This window comes from Coturnix japonica, chromosome 24 (assembly GCF_054131305.1).
Source record: "Coturnix japonica strain WE chromosome 24, WE-NBRP24, whole genome shotgun sequence".
NCBI lineage: Eukaryota > Metazoa > Chordata > Aves > Galliformes > Phasianidae > Coturnix > Coturnix japonica.
Window position 1 is genome coordinate 9,405,845 of NC_140686.1, and position 20,091 is coordinate 9,425,935.

General features: G+C 41.6%; 1 protein-coding gene across 8 annotated transcripts in view; it reads left to right on the plus strand.

Moving 5' to 3' along the window:
• Positions 1-20,091, plus strand: part of MAP3K3 (mitogen-activated protein kinase kinase kinase 3) — a 38,174-nt gene that overhangs the window by 5,139 nt on the left and 12,944 nt on the right. For 2 of the 8 annotated variants that reach the window (XM_085523586.1, XM_085523587.1), the window contains exons 2-13: positions 822-943; positions 1,295-1,384; positions 4,471-4,511; positions 7,169-7,268; positions 8,135-8,248; positions 9,722-9,895; positions 10,965-11,085; positions 14,890-15,023; positions 16,170-16,243; positions 17,993-18,060; positions 18,298-18,390; positions 18,606-18,797. In XM_085523586.1, the coding sequence (XP_085379712.1) occupies positions 822-943; positions 1,295-1,384; positions 4,471-4,511; positions 7,169-7,268; positions 8,135-8,248; positions 9,722-9,895; positions 10,965-11,085; positions 14,890-15,023; positions 16,170-16,243; positions 17,993-18,060; positions 18,298-18,390; positions 18,606-18,797 (1,323 nt within the window). Of the gene's footprint in view, positions 1-821; positions 944-1,294; positions 1,385-3,992; positions 4,059-4,470; positions 4,512-7,168; positions 7,269-8,134; positions 8,249-9,721; positions 9,896-10,964; positions 11,086-14,889; positions 15,024-16,169; positions 16,244-17,992; positions 18,061-18,297; positions 18,391-18,605; positions 18,798-20,091 lie in introns of those variants that run through there. The other 6 variants (XM_085523589.1, XM_015885659.3, XM_085523588.1 and 3 more) reach the window with 5 other exon arrangements.

The following is a 20,091-nucleotide window of genomic DNA, read 5'->3' on the forward strand; positions in this document are numbered from 1 at the left end:
TCTGAATGTTGGTAGCATTAGTTCCTGCATGCTTTAGAAGTACATCCCACATCTGTCATCTTTAAGCATTGCAAAGATCTCATTTGCTATTCAGACATTGTTTAATTTTGAATCCAGTCTTCTGCATAAAACATAAGCTGCCTTTATTGAGAGACATGAGCAGATGCGTGACGTGAAACTGGAGGAACAACTACTCCAAGTGAGTCACCTTCACAGAGAAATGCAGGAGCAAGCAGGTCTGCCAATGAGTGTCCAGCAACTGCTCCACTTTCCAATGAACACCTTTACCCATCCAAATCAGTGTCCTGAATTGTGAATAGATGTGTAGCCAAAAAACACTCATTTCAACTCAGACCCATCAAACCCATACGTTTAAGGACCTCAGAGATAAAGGAGGAATCTGATGTCTCACTAAGTCCCTGCTGACTTGTCTGGTCCTGAGTGTCTGGTCCTGTCCCATTACAACCAAACTTCATGTGCCAAATTTGGTTTATTTCCCTTCTATGCAGCATCAAGTAATTCAGGATTGTTATTCTTGCAGAAGCAGAGGATTATTTTCAGTGGCTGTTAAAACACCTTCAAGTTGGCATCCATCACAGATCCTCCTGTGACATTAGACAAGTGACTTAAAATTGGTCTATTTACTACTTCAGGATCTTAGGTTGTTTGTTTTTTCTATGACTAAATGAAATTACAGTGTGTTTGCAGAGATCTCTTAAAAAAAGAGTCGTCTTTCTGTGAGCCAGCAGAAACCCAGTGGAGAAGTGTTACAGTCAATGCTCACACAAGGTACTCACTATCGAAATTCCTGTGTCCTGCAGACGAACAAGAGGCCTTGAACTCCATCATGAAGGACCTGGTAGCCCTCCAGATGAGCCGACGTCACAGACTGACTGGGTTTGATACCATGAAGAATAAAGACACTGCTCACTCCAACAAACAGGTAAAGGGATGTTTAATGAGTGCTTGGAATCGGTGAGCGGGGACAGGAGGGACAGAGCAGGCTGACAGTGGGCCTGCTGTCTGCATTCTGCCATGTGCTTTTAGCATCACAAGTGAACAATCCCTATTCTTGCTCAGGTGTTGCCAGCGTGGTAGCTTTGTTCATTTATTTACCTTCATGGCCTAAGGAAGGTGCAGTTTGGATGTTTCGCAATGTCTCAGCATTCCATCTTCCTCCTACATGCGTTTCTGATGGGTTTTGATCTGTGTAGATTAGCTAAGAAACTGAAGAAGTGGTTTTCTGGTCTGTAGTGCCTTTTTATTTAAACGAGTTTTCTTCTTATTCCTTAAGAAAAAACACAATGCCAGCAGTCCACCTCTCTTGGGCAACCCTGCAATAACAAACCAGTGTGCCTCTGCAGTGGAAGAAAAAAAACTTCCGGTAAGAAAGTTTGCTTCCTATTCAATATTAGTGATTATCAATTAGGAAAACGTTTTAAAATCATGTGTGGCAACTTTTACAGGATTCATTTCAGTAGATGTGAGGGCCAGGAGAGCTTTTCCTTACTGACTCTATAGTAGTAGCATGTGGTTCTCCATGTAGTGGAAATAATACTTAAACTGAGAAGGAAGCAGAGAACTGAGAAGCAGTAATGATGAAAGGGAAACAAGTATTTCAACTTGTGATTCAACAGAGGGTCACTGCAGGTTAAAGCTGCATAAAGCAATCTGTTGGATAATGAACTAATGTCTCATCTTCACATGAGTCAGACTGCATATGAATTCAGAATGAAGAGCCTGATAAAAGTGAGTCAGACTGAACTTGATTCAAGAACAGTAGAGGGGATTCTCTGAGAGGTCTGGCTTTAGTTAAAGTGTAATAAATCTTGCCTGTGTGAAAAAGGAAGCAGCTCTTTACAGGTGTCTGAATAGAGACAGCATCCTCCTTGGTGGGGAGGATTGGCTGGAGTTACCCAGATGTGTCATGTGAAGAAAGAAATGAAAGTAGCCCTTATATGAGTATGGGGCTGCAAAATCCATTTTCCAAATGAAATACTTGTCTCAAGGTAATAAGTGGCAGCATCAATACTTCAAAGCTTTTTTGGGTTTATTTTACATTTCTCTACCCAAAAAAAAAAGTCTCTAGTAAACTATTACGTTTTCTTTCTGGTAGAAAGACAAGGCAGACTAGTCCAGCTGTGGCAGTATATGCTGCTTATTGTTTGATTGAAATACTTCAATTTAAATTCAATGGTTTCAGTTTAGAAGCATTCGTCCAGTAGTGTCTTAAAGAATTAAATCAAGTTAACTGCAGTTGGATTGAGGTTAACATGAGAAGCTGCCTATGTCAGTCAAATAACTGTTTCCAGTTACATGCTTATTACAGGCTTACGCTTGCTGGAGCAGGCTGTAAAGTACGTGTCTGTCTCTTTCTTGTGCTTTGTCTGCTTGTAATCTTTTTGTTCAGCTGAGATCTGGGATTTCCTTGAGTGTGCTGGACGAATCCATAGAGCAGTGCAGAACCCTTTCCAAGTCATGTTGAAATGTAAATTCAGAGAAGTCTTAAATCAAAATCTGTAATCAGTCTTTATGATACCACATCATAGAACTGGGATACTAAAACCCCAAACTTGGATTTGTTTTCTTGCTCATCTCTTTGGATAGTTTATGGGAGCTGCTTCAAAAAGCAGTTTGTATGGGCGATAGGTTCCCCATGCTTCCAAAGGAAATGCACAGTGCTAGACAGCAACTGTTCCAGGCTCTCTCTGAAATGTGAACACTAAGATCACTGAATTCCTCTCCTTAGATCTTTGGATAGTGAACACAAATGGCCGGTGTGTGATCCTTCTGGAAAGCACAATCAGGAGATAGGTGCCAGATGATGTCAATACCTATCATCGCACTTCTCCCCTTCTCTTTGTTACAGCTTATGAGTTTGAAAGGGTGCAGTGGAGGTGAGAAGGATATTTTAGTTTGTTCAGATACCAGCAGGTGGAGAAATGGTTTCTGTAGAGCCCTGAAGATCTTTTAGTGCTGCCTAATTTTGACTAGTGAGAACTTTGTCACTTAGCTGCTTCATAACCTAGAACTCATCTCGAGGTCAGAAATTTAATCTATGAAATGGCTGTCATTTAATTTCATCCAAACAGATCCATTTAGTTCACTTACACCAGACTACTTCAAATAGGATATAGGAAGGTAATTGAGAGCCTTCCTTCCCAGATAATCCATTTATAAAGGGATCATTCCTCCCTCCAGAAAAGAATGTTTCGTCAATAGTTGACTGGTGGACATCATTTATAGCTTTTTATTCCTACACTTTTTGCTGCATTTTTCCTTTACTGTTCAATTTAAAATGACTTCTCTGAAATTTGCTTCATTTTGCTGTCTTCCTTCCCACATCTAAAAGAATGTCTTTGGTAGAGCTGATGTGCAAATTAGCCACCTGCAGGTTATCATTGCTCTAATCGGGGAGCTCGTTTGTCGTGATCCATTATGTACCTATGGTGCTGCAGGAATGCTGTGTACAGGCAGTGATTGCTTAGGTCCCTTTGAACTGCATTCTTGTCCACTAGGCCTGCCAGATATTTCCTCTCACTGAAGAGCATTTCCTGGCCACATTTGTTTTGAAGTTCCTAGATGTGTGATTGCCTATTGTCTGAGGCTTTCACAGATGGCTTCATCCACCCCAATCACACAAACTGTGCAGCAGAAATTACTGAGTCTTATCAGAGCAGATTTTTTCCCTTTTATTTTTATCTTTGCAGCCTAAATTGGGATCTGAACTTTGAGCTCCAGAGTTGAAAGTTCAGCATGTTGACTCTTCCGTGTCATGCAGCATCTTCTGAGTTTGCAGAGAAACACACAGGTTGTGCAGTCAGTGTGTTTAACCATCTGCCAGAGAGGGATGAGATCCCCTTTGCGCTCTCAGAGGTGACACGTGGTTTGCTTATTTGTGATATCGCTCTTTGAGTCCAGGAGCTGAGTTTTAGCAATAGCAAAGACTATGACTGCAGTATGAAGGATGTCATCTGTTCCCTGCATGTGTCTCTTTTCTGCCATGACAAAAAAAAACACACCTTGAGACTTCACAAAGAAAATGAGCTTCAGTTCAGGTGAATGTGCAGTTGGATGGTATTTCAGGCTTTTGTCATGCAGTGTTTTAAGATAGATTAATTTTCCTTATCATTAAAATCTGTGTGTTCCATATGACAATGAATAGAAATTACAACTTTGTTTTTACCCCTTTCCCTCTCTTTCTCCCTTAGCAATTTCTGCATTCCTCACGGTGCTGTGTTCACATCTCATTCTCTTAATTGTCCATCATCTACTTCAGCTTCCATGCAGAATGTGGCCACATCTGTTGTGTTCTGGTTCACTTTCTGAGGAGTCAATGCCTGCTGCTATCACAGAATTACCTGTTTTGTGTTTGGGCCTTAAAACCATCGTGTGGGCCATTCATTTGCTATATTTGCTGTTGGTCAGAGTTTCATTGTGAACTAACCTTTAGTTCTTTCTCTTATACAGAATGAAGTAAGGATAAAGTTTGAATTTAATGGGGAAAGGCGGTAAGTCTGTCTTCACTTCTTTCCTTGTTTCTTTGATACTCAGTTTTGAGATACTTTCTTTTTGTCAAATAAGAAAGAAAATTGGCTGAATTAGCACTTTTCTGTGTTTACAGTATTGTTTCTAGGGAGTAAAATTCAGCTCTCTGTGGTTGTATGTGAGGTTTTCTTAGTGAAGTACAAAGGGATGTTCCTGACTTAGTGCATCGTGTTAAACCTTGACTGCTAGTAAGTGTTTGGAAATGAAACTAAGCAATAAACACAGTGTTAATAGGCACTCAAACCTTCTTGATCATAGTACGTTGTTCATGGTCAGCCTTCAGTTTGAAGCATTCACCTTGATGAGTGCAGTTCAGTGCGCGATGCCAGAGCTTGTTAAAGCTCACAGTATTGGAGCAAGCGATGGAGTGCAAATATTATATCAGTGGGAAGATATAATGATCACCTGGAAATTTCAAACATTGGCCTCAAAAAGCCACTGATTTGTTCTCTATTGGAGGAGAGCTTTATCAAAAGTAGGTATTTTTCTTAAAACAGGAGAGCAGAGGAGAGGAGGATTTTAAATCAGTGTTAGCTGGGACCTGGCACTGCTTCTGTCAGCCCTCTCTGCTCAGCACTGCACAGTGTTGGAGGCATTGTGTGACTGCACAACTTCCTGTGCTGCTGTGTTGTGACAAGGCAACTTGGAAGCAAACTCTTGTCACCACCGTCCTGTCATCTTCTGTGTCTTCTGCCAGGGCACGTTTAAGATGGCTCAGAGCTCGGGGGAGAAGAAAGCTTTTTCTTCAAGTAACGTTAAAATGAAAAGGTTGATTGTGCATTAGTCTAATTATGCAGCTACGCTTGCCTGAATTCCCCATTCCCAAAGTGGTATGCAGTTACAGACAGCAAGCTTGCACCGAGAATGTAAGTGTGTGTGCTTGGTTTCAGAGGAGCTGCCAGATCTAACCACAAATATTTAAGGTGGTCAGGCAGGAATGGGCTCCTTAAATGCTGCAGTCCAGGATTTTGTGTTAGAAGAGCGCACAGAGTTTTTTAAACTAATAGAATTTGTGGCACCTGAGAACAGCTCTGCTTTTTAATGCCTTGAGTGTAGAATGGAAGCCTTTATAAGGGACTTCAGTCCAGCTGAGAGCTAAATTACAGTGCCAGAGTACTGTAATTTCATGGATAGGTTTCTTACTAATATGTAGAAAATGTTATTGTGGGCTGATTTTTTAACAGGGACAATTATTTCTAGATTGCTGAATGTTGTAGGTCTGGTCACAAGATGAACCCTACCTGGGCAGTGACTGGGAAAGCCATCTAACATTACACCTATATAGAACAAAAGCTGCATGCAGTGCAAGGATACTGAGTGCTGACCAAGCGTGTTGGGTGGATGGACATTCTGGAAATTAAGCATTTTGGAAGGAGGTGGAGAGGAGATTGCTTGAGGGGAGAAGAGCTCCAAGGCAGAAGAGCTGATGACCATGGTACAGGGACTGATTAATAATAAGGTGCTGAGCACTGGACGTCATTGGTTTGCTAAAATGAGGTCTGATGGGTTGTAAGCAGGAGTTACCATTGAATCATTCAGTTCTTGGCCCAGCATGTTTTATTTACTGGGTATTATTCTAGGAGTGATAAAATAATCTTTTTCAATGACTGTCAGGGTAGCAACTTTCTGAGTACTTGGCAACTTCCTCCAGCAGAACATTGCAGCAAAATAAACAGTTTTAGAAGCTTTCCTGGAACTTCCTTTTACAATTTAGCCTAAAGCATTATAGTTTTTATTCCTATGTAGGCAAAAGAGTAATAAATACCTAGCAAAGAAAGCCCTGCTACTGTTTTCTGAAAAGCACGCCTGTGCCATGGTGTTCATTAGGGTTTCTGAGGGCAGCTGTGGCTGTTGCCATTGTGGATTCCTTGAGGCCATTGGTGTGTGTAGATCAGGACACGGTGTCATTCAGCTGGCTGTGAAGTGGCTGAGTGTTAGGACTAGGATGTTAGTGGGCTGCGAGGTTTGGGCTCAGAGCAAGCAAGCAGAGAATCAGGGAATGAGGATGTTCAGATGCCTTTGGGTCCTGCTGATGCCTTCTGTCAGGAGCTCAGTGCTGACTTGCAGTGGAAAAGTTTGTTGAAACCTCTCAGTTGGAACACGTTTTGGAAAGTGTTAGGAAGTGTTTTTAGTTCAGGTATCAGAGTATTTAAATCAAAACATCTTGGTTTTTTGGGGCTTCCTGCTGCTTTTATTTCAACTCTCACTGAACTTATTTGCTTTTGTTTACTGCTTGAGGTGGTGTTCTTTAAGCCGACATAAATGGAAGGCTTATATCCTCTTCCATGGAAGAAATGTATTCAGTAAAGGATATTTTTCTCTCCAGGGACAAAGGCGTTCTATTACAAACATTAGTTGAATAAAACTGAGGTTGAAGTTTCTATTTTGACAACCCAATAGCAAATGCACCAGAGATCGAGAATCCCTTGATGAATAATATCAGTTCAAGAATTCCTTGATATGTAATATCAATTTGAGTTAGAAAAAATCATTACTTACTTGAGAAAGAAACGTTCCAATGTGATTGGTTGTTTTGTTTGAATGATTCAGCCATCCAATTTGATTGCTTTGTCAGATATATGTCTGATTTCAGTGTTGTTTTTTTCTGTTCTTGTTTCAGAATTATCCTATTTATCCGTCCTGTGCGCTATGAAGATGTGCAACAGAAAGTGAAAACAGCTTTTGGCCAGCCTCTGGACCTCCACTACATGAACAATGAGGTACAGAGCATGGTTGTCAGTGCTCAAAACTTGTAATAGGCTCTTTAGGTGAGAGATTTCCATCCCAAATTCTGTGCTCCAGAGGAAGACGTGCTGGTACTGACAGAGCATCACACTGATGTCAGTGTTGTACTAACATCAGCACCTCCCTTCTTCCTGCTGGGGTTATCTGGGAGATGCATTTAGGGAGTATGTATTTGTCTCTGAGGAGCTGGGTAGTTTGTGCAAAATAAGATGAAGTATTTTAGGCTTTCACCACTCTTTTCCCTGCTTTTCTGTTGTGGTGTTGCCCTTACATTGTTAGGGACTGCATCCCTAATGAAAGAGTTGCCAAACTTTATTCACCAGTAGAAGCTCAACAGAAATAAAAGTGGTTCTTCAGTATTAACAGCATCCACATTTTGAGTTGTGAGTTGGGTGAGAACAGAGGGTGTCTGAGGAGATTTTTATGGGATTTTCCTAGCAAGTTTTAAACTCCTCTTTGATTCCCTTCTTTCAAAGTCTAGATCTTCCCTGTATTAGTCTCTTAGGTGAAACCTTGCTTTCAATTGATCATTAGATCTGGATTCATACATATTCTGAGACTGTTGTCATCAGGGAGGCTGGGGCCTGACTCTGGCTTGTTCTTGGATAACTTGGAAATTTGCATAGGGTCAGCCACAGCTCTGATGGTGTGAAGGAGAGCCCTGAACAAAAAGACAGTGGGAGAGTATTGTGATGAAAGCTTGTGTGTGAATCAAGCAATCGGGATCTTATCTAGTATTCTGATTTTATTTTCATTCTTTATAGTTTCTTTAAATTTCTCTTAGGGAAGTAGATTCATTTTTACTGTCCTTTCTAATGTTGTTTTTTTGTTTGTTTCGCAGCTTTCTATTCCTTTGAAGAACCAAGATGACCTGGATAAAGCAGTAGATCTCTTAGACCGAAGCTCTAATGTGAAAAGCCTTAGAATATTACTGCTTTCTCAGGACAGAAACCATGTAGGTAACAACTTCTATAACTGCAATAAGATGAAAGTTTTTACCATCGAGTCTCTGAAAACTGGCAGTCTTAGCCAAGAATAATAGGAATTAGTAAGATTGCTTTGTTCCACAGATATACACATGAATATATTTATTCTCTTTGATTTTAATTACCTCTAGGGTTTGTTCTGTGAGTTTTTTGTTCTTTTTTTTGCTACTCACAGCAGGTGTTTAGGAACTAAAACACTGAAAAGAGATTTTGAAGCTGTAATTAGGATGTTCTATGCTGGGTACCCAGTGACTATATACAGATAACTCATGATGAGTCTGGTTCATAGAGAGGGGTTTTCTTTTAGTTTTGATTAATGACACAGTGTCAAAACTGCACACAATTAGCTTGTCTTTAAGAAAGCACAAGTTGTTCTTGATGACAAGCTATTAGCACTTTCATTCCAGATGGGAAGTCTGCTGATGATTTTTTTTTTAGCTCTATAGCTTACTGCTTTGAATCCAGTCTTACTGTATAGAAACTGAGTTGCTCTTAAGCTCATGTTGGCATATAAACACCTAAGATGAATTTGATTGCGTTTGCTGTCTTGGATCACAAGGGGCTGTGACAGTGAGTTTCAATGTAGTTTGCACTTTTCAACAGGAAAGACCATAACATGAGAAATAAAGGAGGAGTGAAAGTGTTGAGGTTTGTTTTTGAAGTTAATGTCATACAGCTTTTAAAGCCAAAGAGCCTGATAGCTTAGGTATTTTATTTGCAAATTATTAAATTCTTTTGCACAGCGTGACACAAAATGCTGTGCTGTCTTGAAAGCTTTGCTGGTCGTGGCTTGTCAATCTGGAATGTGCATCTCTGTTCAAGATTGCAGGCTGTCAGCTCAGGCTCTCGGAATAATCACACCTGTGATTATTCTTAGAGCTGTCGGGAGAATAAATCCATTTCTTGCTATTTTTGAAATTGATAATTCATGTTAATAGACAAATATCTTCAGGGTTTATTAACAGCAGTTTCCCAAGTGTCTGGGTGCCAGAATCTGGAAGGGGATTGGGGGGGTAGGGAGGAGGGGTGCTGTTCTTTGGAACTGGCTGCTCCAAGGACAATGCTTGGCAAGAGAAGACCTTTGGTCTGACCTGCTGTAGTCAGACTGCTCTGTGTTGTCAGGAAACGCTTTGCAAAAGGTGGCCTCTGCTTCTGGTATTACACAGTGAAACAGTTCTTTTACAGCCCTCTTAAATTCAGCATCTTAAGCCTAAAAACCAGATGTTAAACGATACTATCTAAACTTTACATAAGCCACCAAAACCTTCTTACAGTAAACACTCAGCAAGTCTCATCCCTACACCAGCCAGTAGCCAGTGCTGTGTCCATGTCCTTTCATTAGCTGTTTTTTCCCCCTTGGCTCAAAGCACAAACAAACAGTGAAGTCTTCACTAAGTGCCACTGTTTCCCCCCTCTCTTCCGACTTCCTTTTCGTCTCTTAGTTGTCTGACAGGAGAGTCCTCCATGTGATAAAGCAAAAGCCCACAAGTCTGAAGGAGGATTCTTGGCTGCATGATCTCATCCCACTGAGGGAGCGGGAAGCATTCTTTTTCCTGAAGTACAGGATGCAGATTTTGTTTTGGTTGTGCTCTTTTTCTTTCTCTGGGGATGGAAAGGTAACGCTGTGACTTTGGCTCTAATACGTGTATAAACCAACTTAACTTTACAGCAGTAGCTCTGTGACTTGTACTGAGAGCCTGTGTTTGTGATTATCGTTTATATTAATTTCCTTGTGCCTCTTGCTGTGGCTCACATGTGCTTTTCCTTTTATCGAGAAACTCAGGCTCTTGTCCTTTCTCTCTGTTTGGAAACTAATGGGAAGGACTGATTGAGTTGAACACCCAGAGCGCTAAAGCCAGACTGTCCACGTAAACAGTGTGACCTGTGCACCCCTTATTCAGCTCCCATGAATGTACTCATGACAAGAGTTTCTGCAGTTTAAATCAGGCTCCCTCCTGACTGGATGCAAAGGGTTTTGCTTTTTGAATGAGCAGCAGTTCAGTACTTTTTTGATGTATGGCCTCACATCTCATTTGCCAGCCCTGTTCAAATAACGTGTCTCTTTTCACTGCTCTTTCTGTTTTGAATGAAATGAAGGTACCATAGAGAAAAGATCTTTAGTTACATTATGTCTGTGTAGGTTCAGGGAAGGATGAAGGAAGCATTCATCTTGGTATCTTCAAACCCTCTGTGCTCTTAAATTCTAGTGTTTTTTTGCTTAGGCTCTCTGAGTAGTCACTGCTCTTTTAGAAATTGTAGGGTACCAAATTGGTAGGTAACTGCTTCTGAAGGAGTGCAAGATTCCCAGTTTATCTATGCTGACTGAAGTAGCTGATAGGAATTGTAAGTTCGTCCATGATCTGAGCCCCTTTCCCATTGCTTTCACAGTTAGTTGCTCTTGGGAGACAACACTGAGACTTGTAAATCCTGCGTCTGGTTTGAGGCTGGAAGATAGGATAGAATGCTCTAGTTTGACTCCTGTTTCACAAAATAACTGCAAAGCTTCCTGTTTTGCTGCCTTTCTTGTTTGTGTCCCGTGAATTAATATGAAGTAATAAGACATCAGGCTCTAAGACTCGTTTTCATCTACTTTCTTGATACTAAACATAACGATATTTTTAAACTGTAGCCAGACTGCTTGAGTTCCACAGTATCATTTTATTCTGTTTTCATTTTACCCAACAGACCAGTTCTTCACCCCATTCTGGACTGCCCAAACAAGTCAGGATTAAAACCTCCCAATCTGTGGGGGATGTGAACACACCCTATCAGCAACCAGAGCCCCGAAGCAGGCACCTTTCTGTCAGTGAGTATTTTTGCCACTTCTTTTTTTGGTGAAAGTGTTCTTTTGGACAGTAGTATTTACAGTATAGAGTTGATGAAAGCCATGAGAAAGTGAAAGGTCATTTTAGGACAAGGCGGTTCATGTTGAAAAGCTCTTAATACATTTGTAGTAGAAAGTTTCAGAGTTCCTTGCTAAGCTGTTGAACAGCTGAGGAGCTGCTAAAGGGGATGTGCTAAAAGCCAGATTCATTGAGGTTAGAAATTTGGAAAGCTTACGTGAGCCCGTTAAGCTTTTGTATTTAGATTGGCAATTTCACTTCATGAAATCTAGATTCCATTTTTGGAACCAGTTTTCATTCCTTCAGTGAAGTATTTTACTGGGAGCACAGGAATTGCCACTGCTTGTCTCCCCATTGCCCTCCCTACCTTCCACTTGTAATTAACCCATCTGCAGCACACAGGGCAAATAGGACAGGCAACTGAGACAGAATGAAAAGAGTCAGTAATACGCAATTCTGTCTTATTTCCTTTGTGTTTGTTAGCTTAGTGAGTTCACATTCATTGGGAAGGTCCACGTAAGACTCCTGTACTTTAAATCTCACCCTGTAAATTGACAGATGTTATCAGTTCTCTTAACTGTGTGCATGATTTTACAGGAAGAACTTTCTGACCACATGCGTACACCTTACAAAACACAGGATGCATCACATAGTACATTGGTTTAGAGCAGCCACAGACATGCATTTTTATTTCCATGGTTTCTACCTGTGGTAGATTTGGCTCATTTCTCTGTGGTATCTCACTGTATAACTATGAAGTACTGTTCAAACCTGTGGTTGAAAGATGCTCAAAGCTGTGATGGTTTTATATGAAAAACTGAAATGCCTGAAGCACCTGCAACTTCGTGGTTTGGAATTGCTTTGTGAGACCTCAGTGAGCTGTGAAAGAGCGAGAAGAAGGTGAGCAATAGCAGGGATCTGAAGGCCAGAGCATGAGGTGGTGGTGTGTGGAAATGAGTTTTGCCTTGGAAGTAAGAAAAGCTGAAATTTGCTGGAAGCAGAAGCAGAACAAGGTTGCATTTGTTAGAACAGCTATTTTAGGGCCTGTCAGACCCAGCACTGCAGATGACAGGTGCTGCAAATCACGTGGGCAGTGCTAGAAGCTGGCAATGTCAGAGCTGTTTTGTTTCCAGGTTCTACACCAGCTCCCTGTATGGAGGAGGAGTACTTCAGTTTGATTAACTAACCTTCATACATGATCTTAACTGGATTTTGGATTGATATTGTGAAGCAATTGTACTGTCAAATAACGAGTGCAGTTAAATTGGAGCCAACAGTCTCTCTCCATACTGATGGCTCTAAACTCAAGTTTAGAGTCCACACTGCTGTGACCAAAGCATACTTGAATAGAAGCTCAGTAGAGAAGGGCTTAAGATCTAAACCAGTAGTTCTCTGTACTAGACTTGTCTAGCAAGTCTGCTTGCATCTTGTCTAGAGTCTGCTGATCCCCTTTTGCACAGTTTACTCTTATGAAGTAGCAAACAAAATAGAGAAGTGCTGAAATCATCAGAAACATGTCCAAAACTGGTACAGAAAGGGTTTTTCCCATCCATTATAGTCTGATGTCAATATGCATAAAAAGAGCAGCATTCCTTGCTCCTATAAGGAAAGCAGTGGTGTCCACGCTTGTCTGAACACCACATTTCTTTTTTCAGACAGATTCAGTGCCAAAAGTATTTCATTTTTTAAAGTCTTGCTCTTTTGTTGGCATGTTGAGGTATCCAAATAGTGACGCCAAAGCTAACAGACCATACTGAGTGTCTATCATGGCTAAATGGCGTTAGTAGTAAGGGGCCTCTTCTGTATCCCTGTTGCTCTCTCCTCTGATGCCAGCTTATGGATGCTTTCTGATTAGCCTGTCATCAATTAAGGCGGCATTGGTTTTATTTACTGAACATGTCAGAGTTTCAGGCTGCTGCCTTATCAAGAGATCCAGAAGGATTGCAGTTCTGTTGGAGGTTTGGTGGTAATTTGGCAGTAGCTCAGCCTTAAGTTAGTTCCCCCTTCCTCCTCTTTTCCTATCTTTAATTTTGGAGACAGAATGTACTCCTGTTTTCTAGTGTTTCAAACAGAGATAATTCTCTATTCATAACACATCATGAAATGAAAGCTGAAAGCAGCATTCAGCAGAAACTGTTTGCATGCAGAATATATATCTGTGTAGTTCCTGTCTTCTCAAGTGGACAGGCCTCGAGCCTGCTGTCACCAATTCAGGGGAAGTAAAGATAAGTTTTATTACGAAAAAAAAAGAGGGAGAGAAAATAGTTGTTAAGTATTCTGGCAGCACTTGTGTTTTTTTCCACTCGCTTCCTTTGATATACATTGATTTAGTGTCGACTTCCTTTTCCTGCCCAGCAATGGTGGCCTTTCCACAATAGCAGCTGGGCTGCTGCCAATGGGACGTGGGCTTCCTTCAGCCATGGCATTGGGTCGGAAGGAGTGAAAGTAAGCTCCCGTGACTCAGTGCAGCCACACAGCACACTCTCTTGTTTATCTCCCCTCCAGTTGGCTTGTGCTGTCACATGAGCCCTGCAGAGCTACTCGGAAAATCAGGTGGCAGCTCCAAGCCATAGATTGTCCTTTTGTATGCAGGGCACCTTCCCCTCATGCACCCAAAGCAATTCCAGTGTGATTTTCCTTTTCATTCTGCCCTCTGAAAGGTGTACGCAAGGTTTCCAGTTTGCTATTGCCAGTGTTTGCCTTCACTCTTTATTATAATAATTTCAGTTGAAAATATTTTTCTTGGGAGAGTATTTGCTGATCCTTACCCATCTCTCACAGCACCTGAGTACACACACTTTAATTAAAGACAGTGTTGTAAAGAGCACAGCTTGAGAGTTGATCTTCAAACTCTGCCTCTGACTTCATGGGTGACCTTGGGTAGGTTGGCTGGGCCACAGCATTTCTTGGAGCTCATATTTAAACATGGTGGGAGCTGCAGGTGGATAAGTTGCTGCAGAAGAGGATTTTATATTCCTTCCTGTTTCTAGTGTGTCATCTTCTTTGAGATCCACAGGGGAAAAACAAGCCCCAGGTGTTACATTTCTCTGACAACAGAAACTCCTTAGTACCAAAACAGATGAGTAAAATGTTTATCTCATCTTCTGGCCCCTAACCACACACAGTGTCCATGTAGCTATCTCATGTGATCGAGGGAAACTGCAGAGTTGATCGTGTGTTCTCACACAAGCTAGTCGTGCTATTTCAATTTCACAGAACAAAACCAATCTTAGAGTTGTTTACAGAGTTGACCGTCCTCCCGTGGGATATTTGAATTTACAGTATCAGTATGATTAGCTCAGCTGATGATACTAGGAGAGAGTGTACTGATATTCAAGGTAGAAGATGAAGTTATAGCCAAGTCAAAAGGTTTGTTGCTCTGACAAGTGGTTTGTTCAGTGCATGTGAAGTTTGAGCCCCTGTTAGAAAGCCAGGAGTTCATGGAGTTCTCTGCCTTCCCTGATTTACTGAACTTATGCTTGGAGGGCTGAGCAAAAGAGGTTAGAGACAAGTAACTGTTCCATTAGGACCTTCACCAGCAGTTTCCATGTAGCGTCTTAAATGGTAGCACAAGTGCTCATTAAATAGTTTGCTTTTTACATCGCACCTCCTGGTTCCACTTCTATCCAGACTATTACACTCATTCCAGAGTTGCTGTAATCATAGAGGCCTAGCATTAGAGGTGAATACTTGGATTTTGTGTGCATGCATGCATTGTCTCATTTCAGTAATCACCAAAGTCAGAGATGTCCTTCTTTCTGGCTCAGGTTCCCAGAACACAGGCCGGAGTTCACCACCTCCTGGGTACGTTCCTGAGAGGCAGCAGCGCATTGCTCGGCAGGGTTCCTACACCAGCATAAACAGCGAAGGCGAATTCATCCCCGAAACCAATGAGCAGTGTGTGAGTATGAACATCAGGGTAAAGAAAAGTAAATCCAGTTGTTGAAGAGTTAGCTGCTGCTCTCTGGGCTCTCTTTTTCACTCCTAGAACACTCAGTAGCTGTAGTTGTGTCAGCAACTGCTGTTGTTTCCTTGTTCATTTATCAGTGACATGGATAGTGGGATTGAGTGCAACCTCAGCCAGTTTGCTGGTCGTAGAATCATAGAATCACAAGGTTGGAAAAGACCTACAAGATCATCAAGTCTAACTGTCCTTCCATTACTATTGCTACCACAAGCCACTAAACCATATCACATAGCTCCTCATCCAGATGCCTCTTGAACACTGGCAGGGATGACGACTCCACCAACTCCCTGGGCAGCCATTCCAGTGTCTGATCAACTGCACTGTTAGGTCAGGTTAGATGTTAGGAAGAATTGTTTTACCCAGAGTGTGGCAAGGTGCTGGAACAGGTTGCTCCAGACAAGTTGTGGATGTCCCATCCCTAGAGATGTTGATTGGATGGAGCTCTGGTGGTGGCAGCCAGCTTGCTACAGGAGGTTGGAACAATCTTTAATGTCCCAGCCCAAGCCATTCTGTGATTGACCATACATCAAACTTGTTTTTAGATGTGTACATTCAGTGCCTTTGTTGAGCTGCCAGCAGCAGTTGTCAAGCACGTAGGCCGTTGTCTCCCCACCTCTGAGTGAACCCTGCAGTTTTGGTGGTATTACACATGTATGCTCAGGTTTCCTATTATCAGGTTCATGTTGACCTTCTTGCATTTGAAACTGCAGTTTCCATTCAGAAAAGTAGGAAGTAAGGCCAAAGGGCAGCTTGCAGGTGGAGACAGCAATGCAGTAGCACCAGCTGAGGCCTTCTGTTCCTGAAGTCACTTGGGATGAAACCCAGCACACTAGTTGATTTACTTTCATTTTCACAGCAGAGTCCTTTATCACCTAAAGCAAAACAGTGGCTCAAATTTGATACGTGCTTAACAGTTTATGTGGAAGATGGAGGGCAAATGTGTGTTCTAAATAGCTTTAGACTTCTTTCTTCAATTGGACATCCTCCAGGCGAGCAGCAGTAGACTCTAATCATCATGCATAGCCTCTTTTAGGCATTAGATTGACATTGCCATGTGATTTATTTCTTTTTATGTTGCAGATGCTTGACCCTTTAAGCAGCGCTGAGAACTCAGTGTCAGGAAGCTGTCAGTCCTTGGACAGGTCAGCAGACAGGTACAAATGTATGGGCTGGTAGGAACCTATGTGCTTAAAGTCAATGTGCCAGTTGTACTTATGCGAAAGTTTGTTTTCCATCTCAAATTTTCTTGGAGAGATCTAGGAAATTATTTCCTACCTACAGCTCAAAATATTTCTTAAAAAGAATTAATTGCATTTTGAAGTGGGTTTATTTTCTGGCAAAAACATACCCCAACAAACTGGTGCTTCAGTAGCTCTATGTTATAAATACAGAGTTCTGAAGTGTGCCGTCTGTGTGGAGCCTAGACTCAGAGAACATCTGGCTTCAAGGTATTTAAATCATTCAAACAAGGCTCTACTTGTTCATTAAAAAAACCTCAACCTATTCTAAGGTTACACAAATATATCATTGCATTAGATTTCAGTGTTCTGCAAGATACTGTATTAATTCCAAAGATAGATGGGGAGTCTCTTTGCTGCTGCTGATAGTCTGATGGTCTAGATCTTTCTCTTCCTTTCCTTTGCTGTTGCTGGTGCCATCTCATGCAGGTATTAGGAGTAGTGCTGCCTTTGAATATTTAAAGTGTGCTTGTGGAAGGTTATGAATTTTTAAGTGCTTCACATGTAAAATTAATGATTTGAAATAACCTGAAATCCATAAACTGAAATGTCCTATTTGTGTTTATATATGGACCCCACTAAGAGAAGTGTTGTTTTACAAAGGCAAGTCATTTTCTCCATTTGGGGAATCTAAAATCCACAGAATTGAATTAACCCCTCCTGAAGTCTTTGATTTTGTGGGGGAAGGAAGGGCACTCAAAGTGAAGCTGTTGGTGTACAGCCATAGGTCCCATTAACTTGAATAGTGACTGTGGCTTTCCAGCACATGTAATTTAGGACTTTGCAAGCTTTACGATTTCCCCAAGCTGATTCCTGTAGGTAGTGTATGCCTTTATGTTGAATGCTTGAGGTTTGGTTTTGCATCCATCCACATCCTCCACACAGTTTATTGAGTCACAAAGAAGCAGTTACAGTGTGTGAAGGAAAGAATTCCTGGTTGTTCCTTGTTGGGGTGTGTATCATCTGGGAAAGGTGCTGTTTTCCCTTTGTGTAGTAGGAAAGGGATCTCATGTGGGAGCCTAAAAGCTGTATAAGGCTCGCTTCATTTGCACTGGTTTACAAAAGGTGCAGATAACATGGCTCTGGCACAGGTTATGTTAGTGTCATCTCTTAAGAGATGCTAAAGGCCTGCTGCCAAACAAGGAGTTGTAATTAGGCTTGCCCTGAGGAGACCTCTAATCAAAGAGTAGCATGAGGGGTTAGTATTATAAGCAACACTTGTGGTCAGGCTCATCTGCTGCTGGTAGAGAGGAAAGCGAACAGAAGTTTGCATGACAGGAACTCTCACCCATCATGTAAACCTCTTAGGATAGCAGACCCCATTCTCTACTGCCCCATATGCTGCAAGCAGCATTCTGTTTCGCTCTTCCTCTTAGCTTTGGATTTAACCTTCCATTTCACGTGGCTGCAGGAAGAAGCACTGAGTCTCAAACCACAGGCCAGAGAACCACTGAATAAGTGGCACAGATGGAACGGAAAGGATGACTGCCCACATTGGGAAATACTCAGGGGCTCAGCCTGATTTTTAACATGAAATTACCGTGGGGGACACTGATTGAGAATCACCATTACCAATGTGCAAATGTATTAGCTTGTGTTCTAAAGTCCTCGCAGGTTTCTCTCCAGTAGCCAGCAAAACTTACTCTTGCCTTCTTTCTTTAATAGTCCCTCTTTTCGGAAGTCACGGATGTCAAGGGCACAAAGCTTTCCTGATAATAGACAGGAGTTCTCAGGTATGTCAGTGTCCAGTATGAAGAGTACTTGATCCAGACATGTTCTGCTGTTTGCTGTCTAGCCTCCATGTTTGCTGCAATGATAAAAATGGAAGAACGGGGGATGTGTTGATTGAAAAACTCTGAGGTTATTTATTTCCTACATCTTACTAAAAATTCTGTTGCCATAGGAAAATTCTGTCCTTAGAAAACGTGTTCTTGTTGAAAGAGCCTCACTTCTTTTGCATTTGCTTTCAGACCGGGAGAATCAGATCTATGACAAAGCAGGGAAAGGTGGGACCTACCCTCGGCGCTACAATGTCTCCATGCAGCACAAGGACTACAATGATGGTGAGTTGCTTTCAGACCTCCTATTCAGTCTTGAAAAAGAAACTGGAGAAATGACAACCTCCAGGGACAAGTACAATTCTTGGTGAAGAGCCTTAGAGTGCCCTGGTCCTTGCAGGTAGTGCTGAAGTTATTGCAACCATGCATGATGCCACATTTCTGGCCATTACTATCCACTTGTAAGGGTGTCATTTAGAAATGTTACTGTTATTTTCCAGGCCGGCGGACATTTCCCCGGATACGGCGTCACCAAGGGAATCTTTTCACTTTGGTACCTTCAAGTCGTTCCTTAAGCACCAATGGGGAAAACCTCGGCCTGGCATTGCAGTACCTGGACTCCCGGGGGCGCCTGCGAAGTGCTGACAGTGAAAATGCCCTTGCTGTGCAGGAGAGGAACATTCCCACTAAATGTAAGTGATCACCTTGATGCTGGAGGAAGGTTCCTGGTCTGTTAGAGATGAACTCCAGATCCAATTTGACCATAACTGGATTTTCAAGAAGCCATTCCAAACCATGTAGTCATGTGGCTCTGTTCTAAGACCTGTCTGACTCACCTGTGAGAGGTCTTTTTTTTCCTCAGTTGAGTTAATTTAGAAGCTGCTGATTATCCTTAGTCTAGTAATGTCCAGGAAGGCAAGTTCTGCAATTAAAGCTTGTCTAGATCTGCATAACCAAGCTGTTTTCTGCTACTTCCAACTTTGTTTGTAAGATTTAACAAATCATATCACAGCCCACAGTAATATGAGTGTGTAAGAAAGATTTTGGGAGTTGATTGTGCTTGAAATAGCAGTTGTCAAGTAAGAATATGGAGTCTTGCACTGGGAACTGGCCTTTCCTTCAGGAAACACTGAAAATTCAGCTAAGAGATAAAAAGGTGTAAGCTGATTGATCTAAATGGCATACAGGATTCTTAAAACTGCCATGCAATCTTATTTTCTGAATACATTAACATTTATAGTCAAGCTTGCATGTTGCAGTTACTTTACTAGTTAAGGACTGTATTTATTTCATTTGCTTCTTGGTAAAAGATTTGCTTCTATGTTAATAACACGCCAGAGTTGCTTTCTGGGGACCTTTATATTGTTAAAAGATAATAATAAAAGAAAGAAATAGAGCATAAGTCATTACTAATGAACTTCAGCCATTCCGTACAGTAATTTAAGATCAAAATAAAGACATTAAGCCAGCAAAGTAAGCAACATACTAAAACACTGACTGGCAGTAAATCTAATTAAATTAGACGTGGCAAAGCTAATCTCTGAGCTCTTCTGTGTTTTCACACAGTCCAGATGGTTGGTTCCTGTTTTTGTTTTTACAATTTCTTGTTATATACAAAATAATTGGATGCATTGCACTGCATGTGTCTGGTAGTGTCATTTTCTGTGTTGGTTTAAGCAGTGGTCTTTGAATAATATGCCTTGTTATCAAGAGCAGTCTGGAAAACTGGGCTCAAGACTTTCCGGGTCAGGAGGCTTCCACTTGTACAATAAGCTGGGCAGCACAGCAGAGCAAGGAGAGCTCATAACTCCCTGCTGACAGCCTCCTGTTTGGGGTGCTGGAAGTGGCTGCTTTAGGTGGTTCTATTATGTATTGCTTAGTCTTAATTGTTCAGCAGGTGATGAGGGTAGCTGCACTGTCCTTACATTATGGTTCCTACCATACCAGATTCCAGTAGGGAATTATGACTTCTAATTTTTCTGCTCT